We start from the raw sequence: 21,187 nt of genomic DNA, 5'->3' as shown, positions 1-21,187 counted from the left end.
TGGTTGTTCGTGGAGTTGCCGGATTGAATCCCCCAAATTCAAACTTGTCCTGGATTCGGCAGCAATATTGTTGCGATAATTATGAAGAAGTAAAAATACCCAAAATTTTTTACTTGTTTAATTAAATTATCAAGGAACTTACAAATTACATTGTTACAAATAGTGTTTATTACAAGTTGCTTTACATTGCACTGACACAGGTGTTATAGCGATGGTGGGGTAGGAGAAGGCTAGCAGTGGGAAGGAAGCAGCAATTGCCTTTTTTAATTAAGACACAGACCCAGCATTTAACTGGTGTTAAATAGGAAAATCACAGAAATTCACCTTCAGAGCTGCTAACATTGGGGTTTGAACAAACTATCCACTATCTCCTTAATTCAGCTCACAGCAGTGCAACTTTTACAAATAGTAAACACAATCCTGGAGGTTATAAGGAACAGTATTCTTCCAAAATATTTATTTTGCATGTAGTTTTGCACAGTTCTGCAGCGTCCTCAATCTTCATGCTAAGGATTGGGCCTGATCTTCATGGGGGCATGGCTATTATGTTGACAGGGGCAGTGAAGATGTCACAGTGCAGGTGATACGAAAAGGAGCTAACCTAAAGTCACACTAGGTAAGAGTGTAGTTCTAACCTCATGCTGCATTAATCTAACCGGCTGCCCTTCCCTACACTGGTTTGGACAAGTCTAGGCAAACTTAGAGTTTTAGAGCTGGGATAGTGTGTTGCCTTAACCTCATGCTGACCTTCCCTACACCAACTTGGGCTAGCCTAGGTGACCTCAGGATATTAGAGCTGAGCTAGAGTGTAGGCTTAACCTCATACTAGGTAAGAGTGTAAGCTTAACCTCATGCTGATTTAACTGACTGAATTTCCCTACACTGGCCTGGACTACTAAAGCAGGATAGATGCTATACAAGGCCTATATGGGATGGTCTATATGTAGTATTAACCTCACACTGACCCAACAGGCTGTCCTTCATTACACCAGCACATGACTTGGGCTACATTGGTGAAGAGCTTTGTTTGTATGCACAGGCTTAACTGAACGTAGCTAAGAGTTCAGGTTCAATGTTATGATAATCACAAGCCCAACCTAGCTGGCTGCACTTCAATTCACAAACTTGGGCTACAAGGAAAGGTGGCCAGATATCTTAATAAGATTTAGAGTATAAAATAGCATGGGGGTGAACACAAACATTAACATGCAATTTTAATATCTCTTAAACAGTTTCAGAAAACTGATTATCAGCTTAAATTGATAAAAAAAATTGTCCTCTAATGGGTGTTTCTTTGCATAGTTTTGGGGTAAAAATGACTTTAAAGCATTGGAGCATACCTTAAATGACGTTTAGAGTAAAAGGTGGATTAGGGTAGAAACAAACCTTAAAATAAAAATTATATATCTCCTAAACAGCTAGTTGCAGAAATAGATTTTTAGCTTAAAATTGATCAAACATTATCCTCTAAACGGTGATATAGGTCAACTCACCCCGAACGGTTTCTTTTGAAAGTTTTGGGATAAAATATATTTTGAGGTTAGAAATGTGTCAGAGGACACTTTAAATTGCTTTACAGTAAGGTATAGGTCGGTTGTGTAAACAATGCTTAAGTAAATACTGAAGATCTCTTCACCATTATTTACAGACAACTTATTTATGGCTTAAAATGTATTGAAAATTATCCTCTAAATAGTAATATAGAACAACTCACCCCCGCCTGTTTCTTTAAAACTCCTACTTTAAAAGTGTGCTTTACTCAAATTTTCCAAAGCTGAATGATTTTTGGAAGAATTTTCCAAGTGTGGAACATATGAATGTCTTTAATAAGAAAGGCTGACAGATGTATTTTTTTAAGCTTGCACAGTTTCTCCTTCCAGCATTAGTTAACAGCCACGGTTAAAGATTAACTGGATGAATCATTGCATTGTTTAACCATTGCAGTATTATCTAGAACAAGTGGGCAGAAGGGTTTTAAGCTCTAGCTTCGAAATAACCATTGTATTACAAATAGAATAAGAATAAAACGTCCCCCCAGAGCTTGTTCTCAATAAGTCCTGTCTCCAGTGTGTTTTCGCATGTGACTTTTTAGGTGGTGGCTCAAGGAAAACGTATTACCACATACAGATCAAGGATAAAGCGTCTCTCGAGTATGTGTTCCCAGATGTCTTGTTAGATTACACCTGTCTGCGAAACAGCGATTACATACTGAACACTGGTACGGCTTCTCCCCTGTGTGAATACGCAGGTGACTTTTTAAATGTGCATCTTGTGCAAACGTACGACTGCATGTCACACAACGATACGGTCTGTGTCCTGAATGACATCGCGCATGGAATACGAGATCTTGCTTAGTAGCAAATTTTGATTCACATTCTGTGCAACAGAAAGGTCTCTCACCAGAATGTCTTTTGAAATGATTTACTAAGACAGACTTTCTTAGGTATTTCTTATCGCAGACAGCACAACCGTATGTTTTGTTACCGGAGTGAGTTGATAAATGGCTCCTTAAATTACTCTTAAGTGAAAAAATAGAATTACATATCGAACAACGATATGGTTCTTCAGTGTGAGTTTTAAAGTGCTCTGAAAGACCTCCCTTTGTAAAATACCTTCTGTCACATTCGGAGCAACCATACGGCCTCTCGCCAGAATGAGTTCGAAGGTGGGTACGAAGTTGCGGAAATTGCACGCAAGAGTAATTACAGAAGGTGCAATGAAAAGGCTTCAGCGAGGAGTGAATACGTAGATGCACTACCAAGGTTCCCTTAGTACGAAATTTATTATTGCAAACTGAACACTGATACTGTTTTTCATCAGTGTGTACAATTTGATGAATTTTTAGGGAACGTTTTGTACTAAATTTATTCTCGCATACTGAACATTGGAATGGTCTTTCTCCGCACTGAGTAGTTTGATGGGCCTTCAGGTGATTTTTTCTTTTAAATTCCTTATCGCATGTTGAGCAATGGGCATGCCTAACTTTAGTGTGAGATGTTAACTGGCATTTCAGTGCATGTCTTTGGTTGAATATTTTATCACAGCCCTTGCAAGCCATCAATGAAGATTTGGTCATTATTCCTTGGTTCTTCACACTGAAACAGAAAGAAACGTTTTGGTGTGTCTGAACAATAACATACAACTAAAAATCTATCAGGATGTGTCAAAATGTTTCTAATAAAGTATTGTTATAGACTTCATTCCCACTAACTAGTTTTATGGTTTTTCAGAGACGAGACGGTCCCAGAATTTAAGTCCCACGGAAGTTCTCTTGTACGTATGTTGGGTATTCAGTCCAAAGGCTGGTTGGATCCTCAACAGGTTCAGCATTAGGTGTCACAGATGGCCTAGGTGTCACTGAAGAGGGGTACTAGGGAAATGAGGAGTGAAGTAGTTTCCAGTTGCTTTCCTCACTGAGCCAGAAGTTGCTATTGCACATCAGTCTGCCAAGCCCACTGAAATGCACGCACCAACCGACCCTATGAGTGACATTTTCATACCATTCATAGCAGGGACTGGCTGCATACGGAATGGCATTACTAGCGTCACTCATACCTCAGCCACTTTCATATTGTCAAAGCCAAGGGTGAGACTGAGACAGGTCAATGAAAGTAAAAATTTTATTCTAGCCCATACCAGAAGACATAGTGCACTGTAAACACTACATCTTGCCAGCAAAGACCTAGAAGTTCTCGTAAGTGCCAATAAATGCTGTGAGACGAAACCAACTAATTTGAGCACCATCAAATAATACTGGTCTGAGGTGCATTTGAACTTACCAAGTCGGGTTCACAAGGCTAGCATCTCAACCATCTGAGCCACTCAGCCCAGCAAAATGTTTCTTATATTATATTATATTCTTATATTATATAATGAACACGTAAATATTTACAGTCCATATGTGCAATCGAGACTTTAATTACTTGCTACATGTTCTCTTAGACTTGAGTATTACTATATCTGATTTACATTTTTGCATTTGCTCATTTTTTTACAATTACTTTAAGTCACACAGACACATCTATTTCTTATAGCCATAATGGGACAGAAGAAGGCTGCCCAATGGGAAAAGAGGAAACCACGGAAAACCAGCTTCACGGCTGCCAAGTGTGGGGTTTGCACCCACCATCTATCAACTGCAAACTGACCGCCATATGACCCAAACCATACAGCCACTCGCTACCTTCCAGATATATTTGCAAGTTATTAATAATGCAGCAAAAAATGAGAAATATTTTTTCATGCTAATTACCTGGTGAGACAAATGAACTGTTCAGAGTGAACGTAAAATAAGCACTAAAATGTTAATCTCGGATATGTCGATGTTAGCTTACATGGTGGGAGTGCTGCCGGAGGGCATGTGATCAATACAATGGGAAACAGGGAAGGTCTGGTCATGCTTCATTTTGTAGGAGGATGAGTTTTGTACCCAGCTATTGTAAATAATGTAGTATACATTTAAGTACCACTTCACGGTGAATTTTTTGTTCTTGTAGTGGTGGCAGTGAGGTAGAATTATTGCATTAGGGGATATTTAGTATTTGGATTGCAAAAATGTGCTATCAGATATATTAGGAAATGTAAATAGAAAGGACATTGTGTGCTTAGCTTGTCATTAATTGTGTGTTTGTATTTGTGTTAAGCAGTCATGTGTGTAAGTGGAATTGAGAGGGTCCGCACTAGGGTTGAACTCGGAAGAGACAGGAGACACCCAGTAAAGTTTAAATATACATGCAATTGTCTTTCTTGGTGCATTGTTTGATGCATGAATTTCCAGGTACCTACAAATAGAGCAGCCGCTGGCATGAGTGTCAGTAATGTGATGTTTCAGTAGTTATGGTCTTCTTAAAACAAGGCAGAGGCTGGGAGGACTATTGACATTGAGTGAAGAGTTGAGGAAATGCTGAGGCATGCCTGTGTGTTATACAGAGATAAAGAAGATGAGAGGATAAAGACCAGAGATTATAGAAATATGCGATGACATAATGATGAGATAATATTTCGTCAGTGTGGACCATGTTTTGTTAACAGAGGGAACATGCCCAGGAATAATATAGGAGAGAATTCGTATACAGTTCACCTGTGCCAGGTAGAAAGACCAAATATTTGTATTGTTTGCAGACAACAAAAGGAAGGTATGCCGAGAGGCATGAGAGAAATTGTCGGTGGGCTATGCAGAGTTGGTCCCATACCCTAGGGCAGTTTTACAGCTGCTTTTGAACCAGCAAATTAAATGAATGAAAGAGTAAGGCTTCAGCCTCTTCCCCACGAGGGGGCATCATCGTTTGCAAATGTCCCTGTCCCTTTTCGTATGTCTCCAGTGCTGCGATCTTATATCTCTTGTGTGATACCTATGTCGTGTTCATTTCATATATATTTTCAAAGTGATATGTTGTTATTGTTGTTTATTCGAGGGTGCCATCTACACCTGTGGTTGACATTTCTATCACATCCGTGCAACTACAGCAGGGTCTGTAAATTAGCCTCAGTGTTTTGGGGAATTGGTGTTCTTTAACCTCATACCTACGCATTTTTATCTGCGAGTCATGTTTGTGAAATCCATACTACACCGCGGTAAGATAACTTTCTTTGGTGCATAGCTTATTTACGTCTTTAATAATATTAATGAAATGAGGGTTTGGAGGACTGAGGAAATGACAGAGCTGATGTGTCTACCCAACACCACAAAATAACATATTCCAATTTAGAATGATTATGTAAATTCAAGTGAGAGGGTGCAAAACCCCACAGTGTTTGCAAATCATGTGTACTTTACATGATTCTATTTTTTCTTCTGTTTTATTTTTCTGCCTGGACTATGATAAATTGATTTTCCCTATTTTCTCTGGTTCGAATTCATAATTTATGTGCCTTCTGCTCTTGTCCTGTTGTCTGTAAGGATAGGTAGAATAGATTCGAGGGCCATTTCCAGACGGTCCACTTTCCCGAGCAAGTTAGCCTAAGCATTCAGGACAAGCGGTAGGGGACATATAGTGGTCTTCTTGACAATGGAGAACAAGCTACAGGAACCCATGAAGAGAGATCATTCCCAGTGTTTATGTTTCAAGCTTTAGCTGACTTCCGTGCACAGCCTATTGCTACTCTTGGTTCCCGTTGTACAACTCGACCAAAAGTGCTACCACAGCTTACACTGCAGGCCATTTTATATCGAGAAAATGGTAGAGTAATCGTCGATAGAACTGTTGCTGATGGAACTACAACCAATTATGGTGTATGGAAAGAGTTAAGCATGATGTCTGGGAAGACCGAAAGACCAAGTAATTTATTCCAACATTCATTAAATGTTAACAGAAATGTGTACGTTCTTTCTGATGTACTACATCTATTCAAATGTGTAAGAAATCAGCTCCTACATAAAGAACTACTTGTCACGAATGGAATGCAGGTAAAATGGACATTATGGGAATCTGTTTGTAGCCGACACACAAAATCCCCTCCATCTTCATTTGTGTTAGAAACTAACTTTGCATATTTATTCTAATTCGTGCAGAGAGAACGTGAGTTAAAAGTGCATGTCTCAACTTAAATACTATTCCAGGAGAAATATTAAGAAGTTAGAAGAAACTGAAGCAATTATTGAATTTACCTTGATCAGAATCATTTATTTGATGCATCAAAATAGAACATCCCTGATGGAAGGGATTAGAATAAACACCCCAGAATGTGATACTTTGGAAAAAGAACTAGCTTGGCTTAATTCTTGGGAAAATGAACTCTCTATGGAAAGAATACGTGAATATAATTTTCTGATATGAAGTATGCACAGGGGTTAAACCTTTTGCCACCAAGGTATTTTTACTTCTACTGTTATCAAGGGGGTTAATGGAATTACCACATCAATAGCTTTCTAACTGGGCATACAGTAATCAATTAATACAGACACACAATTATTAAGAAAATTATTTTTAATAAAGAAATTTATCAGAAATAGTCACTCTTTGCTGGGGTAAGAAAAACTACAGGGCTGTTACAGTGAAAACAGTTTGTTACTAGTTGCAACTCTTTTTAACACTTCAACCATATTACGTCCCACTAACTATTTTTACGGTTTTTTGAGACGCCTCTCTTCTATGATTTTGAGACACTGGTCTTTTGCATACTGTGCACATGGACCTTGTTTTCCTGTATTCATTTCTGGGATATATTGCACTCCTTTAACCTGTTGCCATTTTCGATGACCCATGATTCTTTGTTTCAGAGAGAGGTGATGATGATGAAGCCATTTGCGCATCATGAGCATAACATATCATGAAACTAGGACATAAATGTTTGAAAGAGAAAATCATTTAGGCTATCAATAATTCTTCTCGAATTCCTGGATAATGTAATACTTAACCATGTTCAAACTCGTGGAAATTATAAGCTGTGACTGCCCCAAAACAATGCGACCATAATGGCTTTTGTTTGATATTGAAGATTGAGTGCTTCAGTGCAACAATGCAAAGAAAGCATGCAAATAATTTAAACATACTACATTCCTACAGGCTCAGAAATTTAAAATTTAAGTAATGAAAGGAAAATTAATTACTGGTATTTTCATAGCACAAACTTTCTTTCGTATTTGCTTTACGTTGGACCGACACAGATAGGTCTTATAGCGATGATGGGATAGAAAATGTCTAGGAACGGGAAGGAAGCGTCCATGGCCTTAAATAAGGTACATCCCTAGCATTTGTCTGGTGTGAAAACTGGAAACCACAGAAAACCATCTTCAGGGCTGCCGACAGTGGGGTTCGAACCCACTATCTCCCGATAACTGGATAATAGCCGCACGTAAGCACCTGCAGCTATCGAGCTCGGTCATAGCACAAACCACCAGGGTGATAATGAGAATACCCGATATTAGCTATAAACAGAATATAAAATACCTGATATTTTTATTGTACAATATTAATAGGCATGTAGAGAACAAAATACATTGAAGTTAAGTTACAGATGTATGTAGAAGTATACTTATTACTGAAAAATCCTCACTGGGGTAATTCCATTACCAGTATGGTAGCGGAAAGGTTAAGAGTAAATATTGTAATGTGTTGGCGGGGTAAATAAGTAAATGAATGAGTACAGAACCTGGTAGCGTCCTATTTCTAAGATTTATTTACTTAGCACTACAATTACAGATTTACACACACACAGACGATAGCCGAGCTTACAAGTTACACACGTACACGGTCACACACTTACAGACAGTTCACGCCCTCTCTCTCTTAGTTTCTCTTATGTTCCATCTACAATGACCCACACATACATACACACAGAGTCATCGATTATTTGCAGTACACTCTCTCAGCCACTCAGTCACACTCGTTAGCGCTGTCACGGTCCAGAGCCTCCACATCAGCCTCGCAGGTCGGGATAGTATCCGCTGTTCACTCAATCCGTCGAACCCCGTTCGCGGTCTACACACGTCGTCTCCTAGTGTTCCCTTCTTCGCCACTCCAGAACACCCAAGGTTCTTCTCCAGCAGCCAGCCACAAGGGACGCACGCACACACGACGTCAGGGGAACAGGCATGGGTCCTCGGCTCCATCAGGCTGACATCTCAGCCCAGGCTACCACTGATTGCGCACTCCGCTCACTCACTCTCTAACCAACTCTCACTCACCAATTCTCACTGACTGCAGGCAAGTCATTCCTCTCTTATATAGCTGCGCCGACCCTTCTGGAACAGTCCGGATGCTAGATGTATCCAGGAACCTTGCAAGATGGAAGACTCCAGATTAATCGTCCAGTAATTTCCGTCGTCCCATGCGGCGCGACCACGGACAAAAGAGAGAAGGGCCCGTCCAGCACATAAATGTTGCTCGCAATTGGCGCGCTCGAGTCTAAGGGGGTGGGGGCGATGGGTGACAAGCTCGGCGCGTAGCGACTTGGCATGGCGGTCGCTATAACCATTACAATTAATGTCAACAATTGCTAGGGTCCTGAAAAAAAAGCATGCGATGAATGTAAATAATTGAAATCTGTACTGAATCCCAGCCTATGGTAAATTGAATGTGAAATAAAAAATTTTATGCAAAAATTACAGTGCGAAAAAAATGCAAAATGTGGCTAAAAAAACAGAAATTCCAAATAAGCAAGATTTCATAGCAGGTTTATTTAAATCTGCTAGTTTATATGGGGAACTGATTGTTGCGACAAAAGAAAATGTTTAGAAGGGTCTGTAATCACTTGCTAGTGATACCTCATCTTGGAATAGCAATGTGCTACACATATTAGTCGATAAACAATCACCTTCCATTGTGATACGAACTTTCGACTATCTATCAAGTATTCAGACAGCTGACAAACGATATGCATTAATTAAATTCCCTGACACATCGTAGTGACTGAAGAGTGATCATCGAAGTTCAAAGATTTCTGCTAGAATGGGGCAAACTGCAGTGACTGGTCATGAAAGCGCACAGCAGTTTGCTAATCATGGCTTTTATTGTACTGACTCTGCAACAGTATTTTGCAAATATTGCAACTGCAAGGCAGGGATACTTACAATACTTTTATTTGAACATTAAATTGTGTCTCAAATGAAATTAGAGTATTAATGAGTATTTCAAAACTAAAATGTTGTATAATTATCAGACATCCCCAAAATTTCTCCAGTAAAATCATCTACATTTACTGGTTAATAATGACAAAATTCTTGAAAAAGAAGCAAAAGCTTCTTAGCTATTGTGCTGTAAAACTTGCACAATAATCAGCAAGCTGAGCCTGGCAATAGTTCTTCATACAGTCATACCTAGACCTATACTTATTACTTATTAAAGACCTGGCCACTCCACCAGGAACTCTGTCCATCCTAGAAACTCCCTTCACAGCCATCAACCTCTAGCATTCAGCCTACTTGAAGCACCTAGACCACAGTCAGCTATCACAACGTGCCGTACTTGTATAATCTTTCATTAATAAAATTGCAGGGGTGTCCACTGCCTGCAATTTAATTTATTTTGCAATTTTTTGAGATATTTATCTGTTTCAGATCAACTCAAGACATTATCAGTGGTTTGTAGCTTTCGTGTCTATCTGTCTGTTTGTTCCACCATCCCTATAAAATGGCTGGATAGATCTTAATAATCTTCATATTTAGCGTATGCTCATACAGGAGCAGGTTTTGATATGCATGTAACTTAACAATGGGGTTTACATGGGGATCAAACAAGTTATTTGATATTTTCTCATATACTATTGATTTTCTGTAAAATATGTAGACTACATGTGAAACATCCCTTCTTTTTAAGTAATTTTTATTATCTACATAATTTTGGTTGCACTTCAAATGATGGAGAATATTACTATTTTTCATGGGTTTTACGCTCTGCATCGAGTGATGATTACTCTCGCAGACCAACAGCGAACCAATTGATTACCATAGCAGCATCTATCTGGCTGCTTGCCACCAGGGAAGTAACGTAATTTCCATCATCATTTCTATAATCTTCTGGTTGTTTGTTGGGTATTTGCAGAATACCATTGGAGGTTACAATAGTCTTGAATAGTACTGAACATGTCTCTTAATATTTCAACACTACAATGGAGTATAACTCAATATTTCTCAACGTTATGTGTTCATGCTATTTGCTATAATTTTTACTGTATCCCTTCGACTTCAGTTTTCTCCTTTTAATTTCTTGCCTCCTTAGGTTTAAGTAGTAACACCATAACTCATATTCTTACCTGAATAGCTGAGGATCCCCATGTCTAAATTTCTCCTATTACCATTTTCTTAAATCTGTAACTTGTATCATCAGAATTAAGTGAGGGTTATTTCATTTTTCCAATATATCCACATGGTATTTACATATTTGTCCCATAAAGCTGACCTCAGTTCCTATCTTCAGTTAATGTCAATGTTATTCATGTCTTATTTTCTTCCTTTAATTTCTCCATATGTGTGACAGTGCAAATCCCAAAATCTGGGCTCTTATCCCTTTGAGTAATACTATGCACTATTTCTGAAATCTAGTTTTTCCTTTGCCAACTAAGTTGCATAAAGTACCGTTAACTGGAACTTATTTGGAGTCAGTTGGTAGGTTGTGACACTTAGAGAGTTGGTACCTCTTACTATGAAAACTAAAAATATGAAAACTTGGAAAATCTTTGTTCAAAGTCTAGAAGTACCAGTCATTACCTAGAGCATCTGAGAATGCCTCTAAATGTGAAGCCGTTTTGAATATGGCCAAATTTAGGAATATGGGGAGCGTGCTAATAGCAGGCCAGGTTCAGCTTGCAGAGGGAACGTGACTGAAAACCTAGGGCATCTGAGGCTGCTTTTAATAATGTTGCTTTACGTACCAAGGTTTGTGAAGACATCCAGCAGCTGGACATATTGTGCTGCAAGAATTCATTTATGTAGCTTTGTAGATTTCCAGCTTCCCATGAGCAAGATCTCATCGCATACAACTGAACTGAGGCAGAATCAAACACACTACCTGTTTAGAAATTTAGGGCTCAGCATAAGAAGGCAAGCGTAACCATTCCTTTACCCAGCATCAATGACTTATAGTTTTCAAGGGCTAAACAGTTTTCTGACAGTCCTAATTTTTACCTCCCCCTCCACCTAAATCAAGATATCAGACACAATCTGCCAGACAAACTAGAAAATTGAAATTTGGCAAAATCATAACTTTTAGCTTGTAACCAATGGAAAAATTCCATGAAGTTCAAATGTGTAACTTTATGGCCTGAAAAATATTCATATAGAGGCAAATTTAATGACTGTGCAGACCTTCGTTTTGAGATAATTAGTGGCTAAACGGTGGTCATATCTCAAAGTAGATAACATAATCTTTGCCCCATTTGGAATGATCTACAACTTTGGTCCCATGACCATATATCCCTTATACATTAGACTGAGCTGCATTTCTTGAATGTAGGTAAATTTTATCATTTCTACACATATATTTTATAGTTGGACACACTTATAGAAAGGATAGAATCATAAAATTTGACACACAAAACAGCATAAACAATGGCCATACACAGGGAAAATTTTATGTTTCTAACATGTAAGTATGTGAAAACTAAAACAATGCGTGAAAACTGTACAAATAATTTCACCCTTTTCAAAGTTTCTAACTCAATCCAATATATAAATAGAAGAGATACGAGAATGCCATAGGACCAACCATATAGACCACTAAAAATAGTGTCTAATGGTGCAATCCATTTGTCGAAATGATATACCATTTAGGAACAATAAATCTCGAAATTAAGGTCTATAATTATAAATGTGCATATACTTTCATATATATATATATATATATATATACACGCACATGCACAAGACACACACACACAATGAAATCAATTTGTAGCAATCTAGAAGAAAGGGGGCTCTGCCATTATAATTAAAACTCCCCAAATCAAGAGTGATTGTCAGTAGCAGAGGGGCCTGTAATTGTTATCATCAAAACTCCCATCATCATCTGTGACTGGCAGTAGGAAGGGGTGCATGTCATGATAATGGAAACTCCCCAACTCCACTTTAACTGGCATTCGTAAATGGGGCTTGATATTGAAATAAAAAATCCCCTTCTTGATTTGACTTGCAGTAGGCAAGGAAGCCTGCAATTAGGATCAAAACTCCCCTACCCAACGGTATCTGTTAGTGGGCAAGGGTGCCCGCCCATAGAAACAAAATTTACCAACTAGATTGTGACTGGTAGTAGGCAAAGTGGCCAGCTATCATAATCAAAACTCTCCGATTCAAATGTAACTGGTGACAGGAAAGGTGGCACGCCATAGATACGAGTACTCCACAGCACAACTGTGGCTGGCTGTAGGAAATTGTCCTATCATTATAACAAACAGTCCAACTGGTAGTATGCACGGAGGCCTGCTATTATAATTAAAGCATCTCAACTTGTGGCAGTATATAAGGAGGCCTGGCATTATTATCAAAACTCCCAATATTGATTGTGATGGGCAGTAGGTAAGTGTGCCTGCCATTATAAACAAAACTCTCCACCTAATCTTATCATCAAAACTACCCAATGAACACTTCACATCAGAACAACATGTTGTGTTTCTCATATAACTTTAAGAGACATGCATTTTAATAAAATCTTACTCACTGCATACACGGCAATTTACATAGAAATCCATACACAATGTAGAATATCATAGCGAAGCATGGGTAAATATGCTAGTGTAACAAATAATGCGGACAGTGAGCATGCTTTATTGCACTAGAGTACAGTTGTTACAGACAAGTGTAACTTGAAAGAGTGCAAGGCAGTGTTATTTACAATACTTTCAATTTTCTGTAAGCCTAAGATGTAAAAGTCAAGATAAATGTATCACCAATGACATCATATAGTCTGTAAGTATCCTAAATAGATGCTAAATAGGGAAAAATAAATCATATTTTAAAAGATAATAGATGCTAAATTTCCAGGTCACTAACAATCGCTGCCCTGGCAGAAGATTTGGTTCACTCCTGTGAGTTTTGTTATGTGCTCTCAGTAAAGTTTAACCATGGTTCCTTAAAGAAGGTTTTTGGAATTATTAGAGCTGTTCCATGTACATTCTGCTGGAACTACCTAAATATGGAAACTGTAAAGCACAAAACCTCCTGAAGGTAAACCATACATAACACCGGAAGATTTCAAAAACACTTTCAGTTAGAAAAGTGATACCACTGTTGTTTATCTTAAGAAGAAACTCGACAGTTTAATGAATGAGAATCATGGCAATGGGATGTCATGATTGAAAATGATTAAGGCATGTCTGAAGTTCTAGAATGCATAATTTATTATATTCCAGGATTTGTAGCCTGATACTTTCAAAATATTAACATACTTAGTATGTAAAGGTGCTTTAATGGCTTCAGAGGGAAACTCTCTCTCTAATTTTCCTGTTGCATATTTGGCAAATTCTAAAACAAGAGTACAACTAAATATTCGCTTATACAAATTATTATCAATTGTTGAACATCATTTGCCACAAAACATAACTTCTCCATCTGTTTTAAAAGACATGTTGTTCAATCTTATTGAAAATCAGCAGTTGTGTTTTCCTTGTGCCGAGCATAAGGCGGATATAGTTGCAAAAAAGGCACGTTATTATATTCTACAATGGGATTTCAGATGAAGGAAAAAAAGGAAATAATCAAAGCTGTATGTGGATTAATTCGGAAAATGTATGTTGGCTTAATCGCCTAATTCATATTTTGTTAGCAAGATGTTAAGAGTTATTGTTGAGAATGTAGAATATTTTGAAAATCTTCTCAACATAAAAAAATCTTCTTGGTGATGTCACAAACAACCAAGTTCATGAGGAGGAGGAGGATGAGGAGGAAGACAGTGATGTTGGTGAAATTAGACTTGAGGGAGTGGAAAGGATGGCAAATGAACTCCATTGTCATAAAGCAGCAGGAATAGTTAAAATTAGATCTGAAATGGTGAAATATAGTACAAAGACAGGGATGATTGGCTTCATAGAGTAATAAGATTAGCATGGAGTATTAGTAAGGTACCATCTAGTTGAACAAAAGCAGTAATTGCAGCTGTCTACACTAGAGGAAGGATTGCAACAACTATTGAGGTATCTCAATGATCAGTATACCAGGCAAGGTGTTCACTGGGATTTTGGATGAAGGGTGTGATCAGTGGTTGAGAGTAAATTGGATGGAAATCAGTGTGGTATCATACCACAGAGGGGCTGTTATGATCAGAGTTTTAATATTACCCAGGTAATTGAAAATGCTCCAATAGAAACAGAGAGTTATGCTTATTTTTTGTAGATCTAGGGAAGGCATATGACAGAGCAACCAGGGAAAAGATATTCACCATACTGGGGGACTATGGGATTAAACCTGAATACTCAGATATCAGAGACTGAATATCAAACTTTTTATAGGCTAGAGTATTTTTTGCTCTAATAAACTACTGTGATTAACTCTGTCCTTAATTTTTGTCTAAAATTAAACTAAAAGCTATTCTGGGATTCTATTGCCAATTCAAATGACATTTCTTATTATTTGTGCACACGTTTTATATATTAAATATATTTTTACACATTATATACAAAAATATAATTCAACACGGAGGGTTCTGATAATCGCTCAACATATTAGCAGTAAAAATGTTAAAGGGAGATTATTCAAATCAATCCAAGTTGTTGACATACTGGGCTACAGTGAGAACTGATACTAAAATGAGTTCTTTGTTCAATATATTTACAGAGGTTAGACAAGACTGTAATCTTTCACCTTTATTGTTCATAGTTCACGTGGATCATCTGCTGGAAGGCAGTAAGTGGCACGGGTCGAAAAAGTAGTGAGCAGTTTGGCCTATGCTGACAATTTGGTCTTAATGGCAAATTATGCCAAAAGCCTTCAGTATAACATCTTGGAACACAAAAACAGGTACTATGAGTATGACACAAAAATTAGCCTCCCCAAGACTAAACTGATGTCAGTAGGTAAGAAATCCAAGAGAACTGAAAGTCAGACTGGGGATGAAATGAAATGACTTATGGCTTTGTGTGCTGGTAGTGTCCGAGGACATGTTCGGCATGCCAGGTGCAGGTCTTTTGATTTGATGCCCGTAGGCGACCTGTGTGCTGTGATAAAGATGAAATGATGAAGACAATACATACACCAAGCCCCCATGCCAGCGAAATGAACCAATGATGGTTAAAATTCGAACCTGGGACCCCCGTGGCCAAACGCCAGCATGCTAATAATTTAGCCATGGAGCCAGACAGATAGGGAATACAAAGCTGGAAAGGTAGATATATAGAGCGAGTTAGCTGTGTGGTTAGGATTGCACAGCAGTGAGCTTGATTTGACAGAGAATGGATTTGAAGCCCACGTTCGGCAGCCCTGAAGATGGTTTTCTGTGGTTTCCCATTTACACACCAGGCAAATGCTGGCACTGTACCTTAAGGCCACACTCGATTTCTTCCCACTCCTGGCCCTTTCCTATCCCAGCATCGCCATTAGACCTATCTGTGTAGATTCAGTGTAAAGCAAATTCTATTGTAAATCAGAATTTATATCTTATAGGAGATACTTATTACTAGGGCTCGGATGTTTAGGAAAAACCATATTTTTCTTTGTCTCTATTTTCTTGGCTGATTGTATTTTGGTGCAAAACAGGTGATTATAGTCACTATTAAGTGATTTTTATTTGTCATATAAATGCACATTTTGCATATTTTTTGTCATAATGTCATATTTTGAGCTGTTTTCATAGAAACGTCATATTTCGGTGGTTTGACAACAGCTGTAGCTGTGCAAAATCATATTCATCTTATCGAATATGAACTAGTATCCACAAAACTGTTTATCAGTATCACATCTGCAGTTAATACATGTGCCTCTTCAATCAAGATTGCCCAGGAATTGTTTTCTAACAGTTTGTCAGAAAGTCTGAAGCCGAACTTTGGAATTTTATGGAGTGCAATTACTCGTTTATAAGCTGCTAGCTTATAAATTCATGCAAGTATTGAAATTGTGAGAAGTGTTGAACTTTCAGTACAACAATCACATGGACTTTTAAAATGCTGTGTTATCTGATCAATCAATCAATCAATCAATCAATCAATCAATCAATCAATCAATCAATCAATCAATCAATCAATCAATCAATCAATCAATCAATCAATCAATCAATCAATCAATCAATCAATCAATCAATCAATCAATCAATCAATCAATCAATCAATCAATCAATCAATCAATCAATCAATCAATCAATCAATCAATCAATCAATCAATCAATCAATCAATCAATCAATCAATCAATCAATCAATCAATCAATCAATCAATCAATCAATCAATCAATCAATCAATCAATCAATCAATCAATCAATCAATCAATCAATCAATCAATCAATCAATCAATCAATCAATCAATCAATCAATCAATCAATCAATCAATCAATCAATCAATCAATCAATCAATCAATCAATCAATCAATCAATCAATCAATCAATCAATCAATCAATCAATCAATCAATCAATCAATCAATCAATCAATCAATCAATCAATCAATCAATCAATCAATCAATCAATCAATCAATCAATCAATCAATCAATCAATCAATCAATCAATCAATCAATCAATCAATCAATCAATCAATCAATCAATCAATCAATCAATCAATCAATCAATCAATCAATCAATCAATCAATCAATCAATCAATCAATCAATCAATCAATCAATCAATCAATCAATCAATCAATCAATCAATCAATCAATCAATCAATCAATCAATCAATCAATCAATCCTGATCTACATTTAGGGCAGTCGCCCAGGTGGCAGATTCCCTATCTGTTGTTTTCCTAGCCTTTTCCTAAATGATTTCAAAGAAATTGGAAATTTATTGAACGTCTCCCTTGGTAAGTTATTCCAATCCTTAACTCCCCTTCTTATAAATGAATATTTGCCCCAGTTTGTCCTCTTGAATTCCAACTTTATCTTGATATTATGATATTTCTTACTTTTATAAACACCACTCAAACTTATTCGTCTACTAATGTCATTCCACGCCATCTCTCCGGTGACAGCTCGGAACATACCACTCATGATGTAGATGTTGATTCCAATAGGGAACCTAAAATATTCATCCTGAATGAGTAAATTTATAATACCAATATAATGGTCCGTTATTGGACATTATAAATTTTCCAGCTAACTCATTCTTGGTTGCCTGCGTTTGGCCCTTGTGTGTTAAGTTAGGCTCGTCAGTTGGGACTTAGCACACCACTCAAGACGCAAGGCTAGCACATACCGTGGAGGCCACTACATAGGCTATTTGAAGCCACCAGCAGTGCCAATGCACTATGAGAACTATGTCTCACTTCCAAAAACAGATGCCTGCCTGGACATCAAATGATGTTGATTCCCATAGGGAACCTAAAATATTCATCCTGAATGAGTAAATTTATAATGTCCAATAACGGACCATTATATTGGTATTGCATACCACTTAGTCAAGCAGCTCTTCTTCTTTCTCTTAATTCTTCCCAGCCCAAACTTAGCAACATTTTTGTAATGCTACTCTTTTGTCGGAAATCACCCAGAACAAATCGAGCTGCTTTTCTTTGGATTTTTTCCAGTTCTTGAATCAGTAATCCTGGTGAGGGTCCCATACACTGGAACCATACTCTAGTTGGGGTCTTACCAGAGACTTATATGCCCTCTCCTTTACATCCTTACTACAACCCCTAAACACCCTCATAACCATGTGCAGAGATCTGTAGTATTTTATATGTATGTATTCACAAATATTTGATAAGTGAATCAAGGTCAGTAGACTGTGAATAACTGATAAACATGTATATTCCAAAAATTAGTGTGAAGGTAATAATAGAGACTTTAGTTAAAAAATATGTATCAAAGGAATTGTCGTTTCGTTTTATAGCTTACTTTAAAATGGCCATATTTTGATTAATCATTTTCAGGTCATATTTTGCAATTCTTACGTCATATTTTGTCACTTTTGAGGTCATATTTGCTTGCTTATTTGGGCTACTTATAGGTCTTAAACATCCGAGCCCTACTTATTATACATAAATTTTACTACAACAAACATTTTTACAGGCTAGCACATTAAATGAAGTTTTGAACACTTGTTCAAATAGTTAGTTGTATTTTCTGTTAAGGGAGTCTTTGCAGGAGAACCTGCTATATGGATCAATGAAAATTTGACCTACACATTTTCATTCTTAGTTACTTCTGAAAATATTACTATGTTTTCAGTAGATTCTAAAAATAGTTTACACTCTATAAATATGACTTTTTTCTCTCTCTGTGTGTGTGTGTGTGTGTGTGTGTGTGTGAGTGTGTAATTGGTACTACAAAAGGCTTAGGCCTATTTTATCTGAGAAAATTCAAAATGTTCTGGAGGAATTAGTTGGAGATGACATTACAGATGCTGAAAATACGGTGTTTTCTTGCTTAATTAATGCACCTCTTTGAAGAAAAATACAGGCAAAACATTGGATGCATAAACTATGCAAGGAATTCAGATATTTAAAGAATTATTTACAATTTATTTATATTTCAAAGATACATCAAATATGATATACCCACAATTGGTCCAACTCATTTGCAGTTATTGTCATTTTGCATAAAAATACAGCATGCGTTTTTTTCTGAAAAGTCAAATAGGCTCATGAAAGTATTGTCTCATAGATGTCCACCTTATTTCACTGACTATGAAGTTTTAATGGCACAACACAAATGTCAATTGCACTCAGGTGCTCATTTTGTGTAAATAAGTGTGTTCTTGTAATAGTTCTTTTAACGTTATAAGTAGGGCCCAGATTCATATGCACTAAAAAAAGACTGAAAATATGCATATGCCGTATAATCTCAAATACCACCCACCACCGAATAAGACCCGCATCCTTATTTTGAAAGAACAAAATTTTAAAAAAGTGAAAAACTCGAAAAAATGCTGGTAGAAAGTCTGGTTTTCCCTCATTTCGACTATTGTGACGCGATTTATAGGGACGCTCGAGGCAAGTTATTGAGCAGATTACAACGTGGTCAAAATGCTTGTGTGAGATACGTCTGTAACCTATGGTACTATGACCACGTAACTCCTTCATATAACCATCTATCTTGGCCCCGACTAGAAATCCGTCGCACTGTGCATTCCCTATGCCATCTCCATAAAATCCTTCATTCTTCACAACCATTTTACCTTACTTCATATTTCAAATACTTATCCTCTTATCACAGTCTTAACACCAGATCCACTAATAATTCCATCCTTGCTTTACCTACCCATAGAACTGCCATCTATGATAAATCATTCACAGTAATTGCCTGCCGTGAGTGGAACCTCCTTCCCGAAAATATCAGGGTGTTAAGCGCTATTCACACTTTCAAGGAAGCACTTTGGAGACATTTTATGCACCAGTAAGGATCATCTGTAAACTTGATGCTGCTACTTACAACCATTCTATTGTTAAGGATGTCCTGGTAGAGAGTCTAAAATTCTTATCCGATTTGTCTTTAAAATCAAATTTTATGTACTGCCCTTTTTTTTTACATGTAGGATATTAGTATCCCTTTTTATATCTGATTTATTTCATCTTAATATAATCTCACCATTCTTGTATTATTATTAATTTAATTTGTATTAGATCTAGTTATTGTAAGTAATACAATGCAATATATGTATACTTCAGTTCCTGGTTAGATGGAAGAGAAGGCCTGAAGGCCTTAATCTTGCCAGGTAAAATAAAACATTACTAAACTAAACTAAGTCAACATTATTTACGATCTTTACTAACACACATCAAATAATTAGAAAATACAAATAAAAGTACTGGTAAACAAACATTTCCAGAATGATATCCAATGAGTTCATTATTCATCATCATCATCGTCATCATCGTCATCATCATCATCATCATCATCATCATCACATACCTGCCAACTTTCTAAATGAGAAATCCAGAAGATCCTAAAGCGGAAAGTTTTTAACGCACCCATGCGTCACAAAGTCTTGAGACATAATGAAAAAGGACGGCAAGAGGGGGAGATTAGAAACAATACTAATACAAGTCAAATATATGTTATGATCACCCCTGAAATTAAATACTTACCCAAGGTTACATCTTCGTGAGTGTTCGTCTGTTTCCACTTAACACTGGGAACATTTTCCGTGATCGTATAACACAAGGATATTAAGCAGAATATGCCTTTCTAAAAGACTAATAATATGGTTCCTTAGTTGAACTCATTACGAACACCACTAAAAATACTAAATTACTTACAAATTCGTCACACAATTCCACGAGTTTCAGAATTACCGCCAATGTTACTCACACCCACACACAGACAAAGCCTTTCACAGCTGCTACGAAGCACGACACAGTTACTAAAGTTGTTACATATAAATTCACAGCCTGCTACTTGTTTGAGAACACTTCAATGAATGAAGTAGCAGTTGAGGTCGAACAGGTGACAAAAGCACGGTAATAATTGATACATTTACTGGTCAAATTTCAAACACTGCATCTCGTATTACCAGCTACTATCGAAAGTCAAACAGATCTGATTTGAATGCAGAAAGCGAAACCCAGCACCGATATTCAAAATCCATACAATAACATCGTTCATCGGTACAACCGTAAAACACACTCAACATCCATATATTTTATGGAAAAACTGGAATACTTGGCAGGTATTCCATCAGTA

The 21,187-nt window shown here is 37.2% G+C and overlaps 1 protein-coding gene across 1 annotated transcript in view; it reads right to left on the bottom strand.

Annotated features, from left to right (window-relative positions):
- Positions 1 to 2,974: 2,974 nt before the first annotated feature.
- The window catches only part of LOC136866623 (uncharacterized), a 61,649-nt gene continuing 43,436 nt past the window's right edge, over positions 2,975 to 21,187 (bottom strand). Inside the window, exon 7 of the mRNA XM_068226779.1 lies at positions 2,975 to 3,095. Coding sequence (XP_068082880.1) covers positions 3,091 to 3,095 — 5 coding nt within the window. The 3' untranslated portion in view covers positions 2,975 to 3,090. The remainder of the gene's footprint in view (positions 3,096 to 21,187) is intronic.

This window comes from Anabrus simplex, chromosome 3, assembly GCF_040414725.1.
Source record: "Anabrus simplex isolate iqAnaSimp1 chromosome 3, ASM4041472v1, whole genome shotgun sequence".
In the NCBI taxonomy this organism is placed as follows: Eukaryota; Metazoa; Arthropoda; class Insecta; order Orthoptera; family Tettigoniidae; genus Anabrus; species Anabrus simplex.
This window is presented reverse-complemented; position numbering and strand designations above follow the sequence as displayed.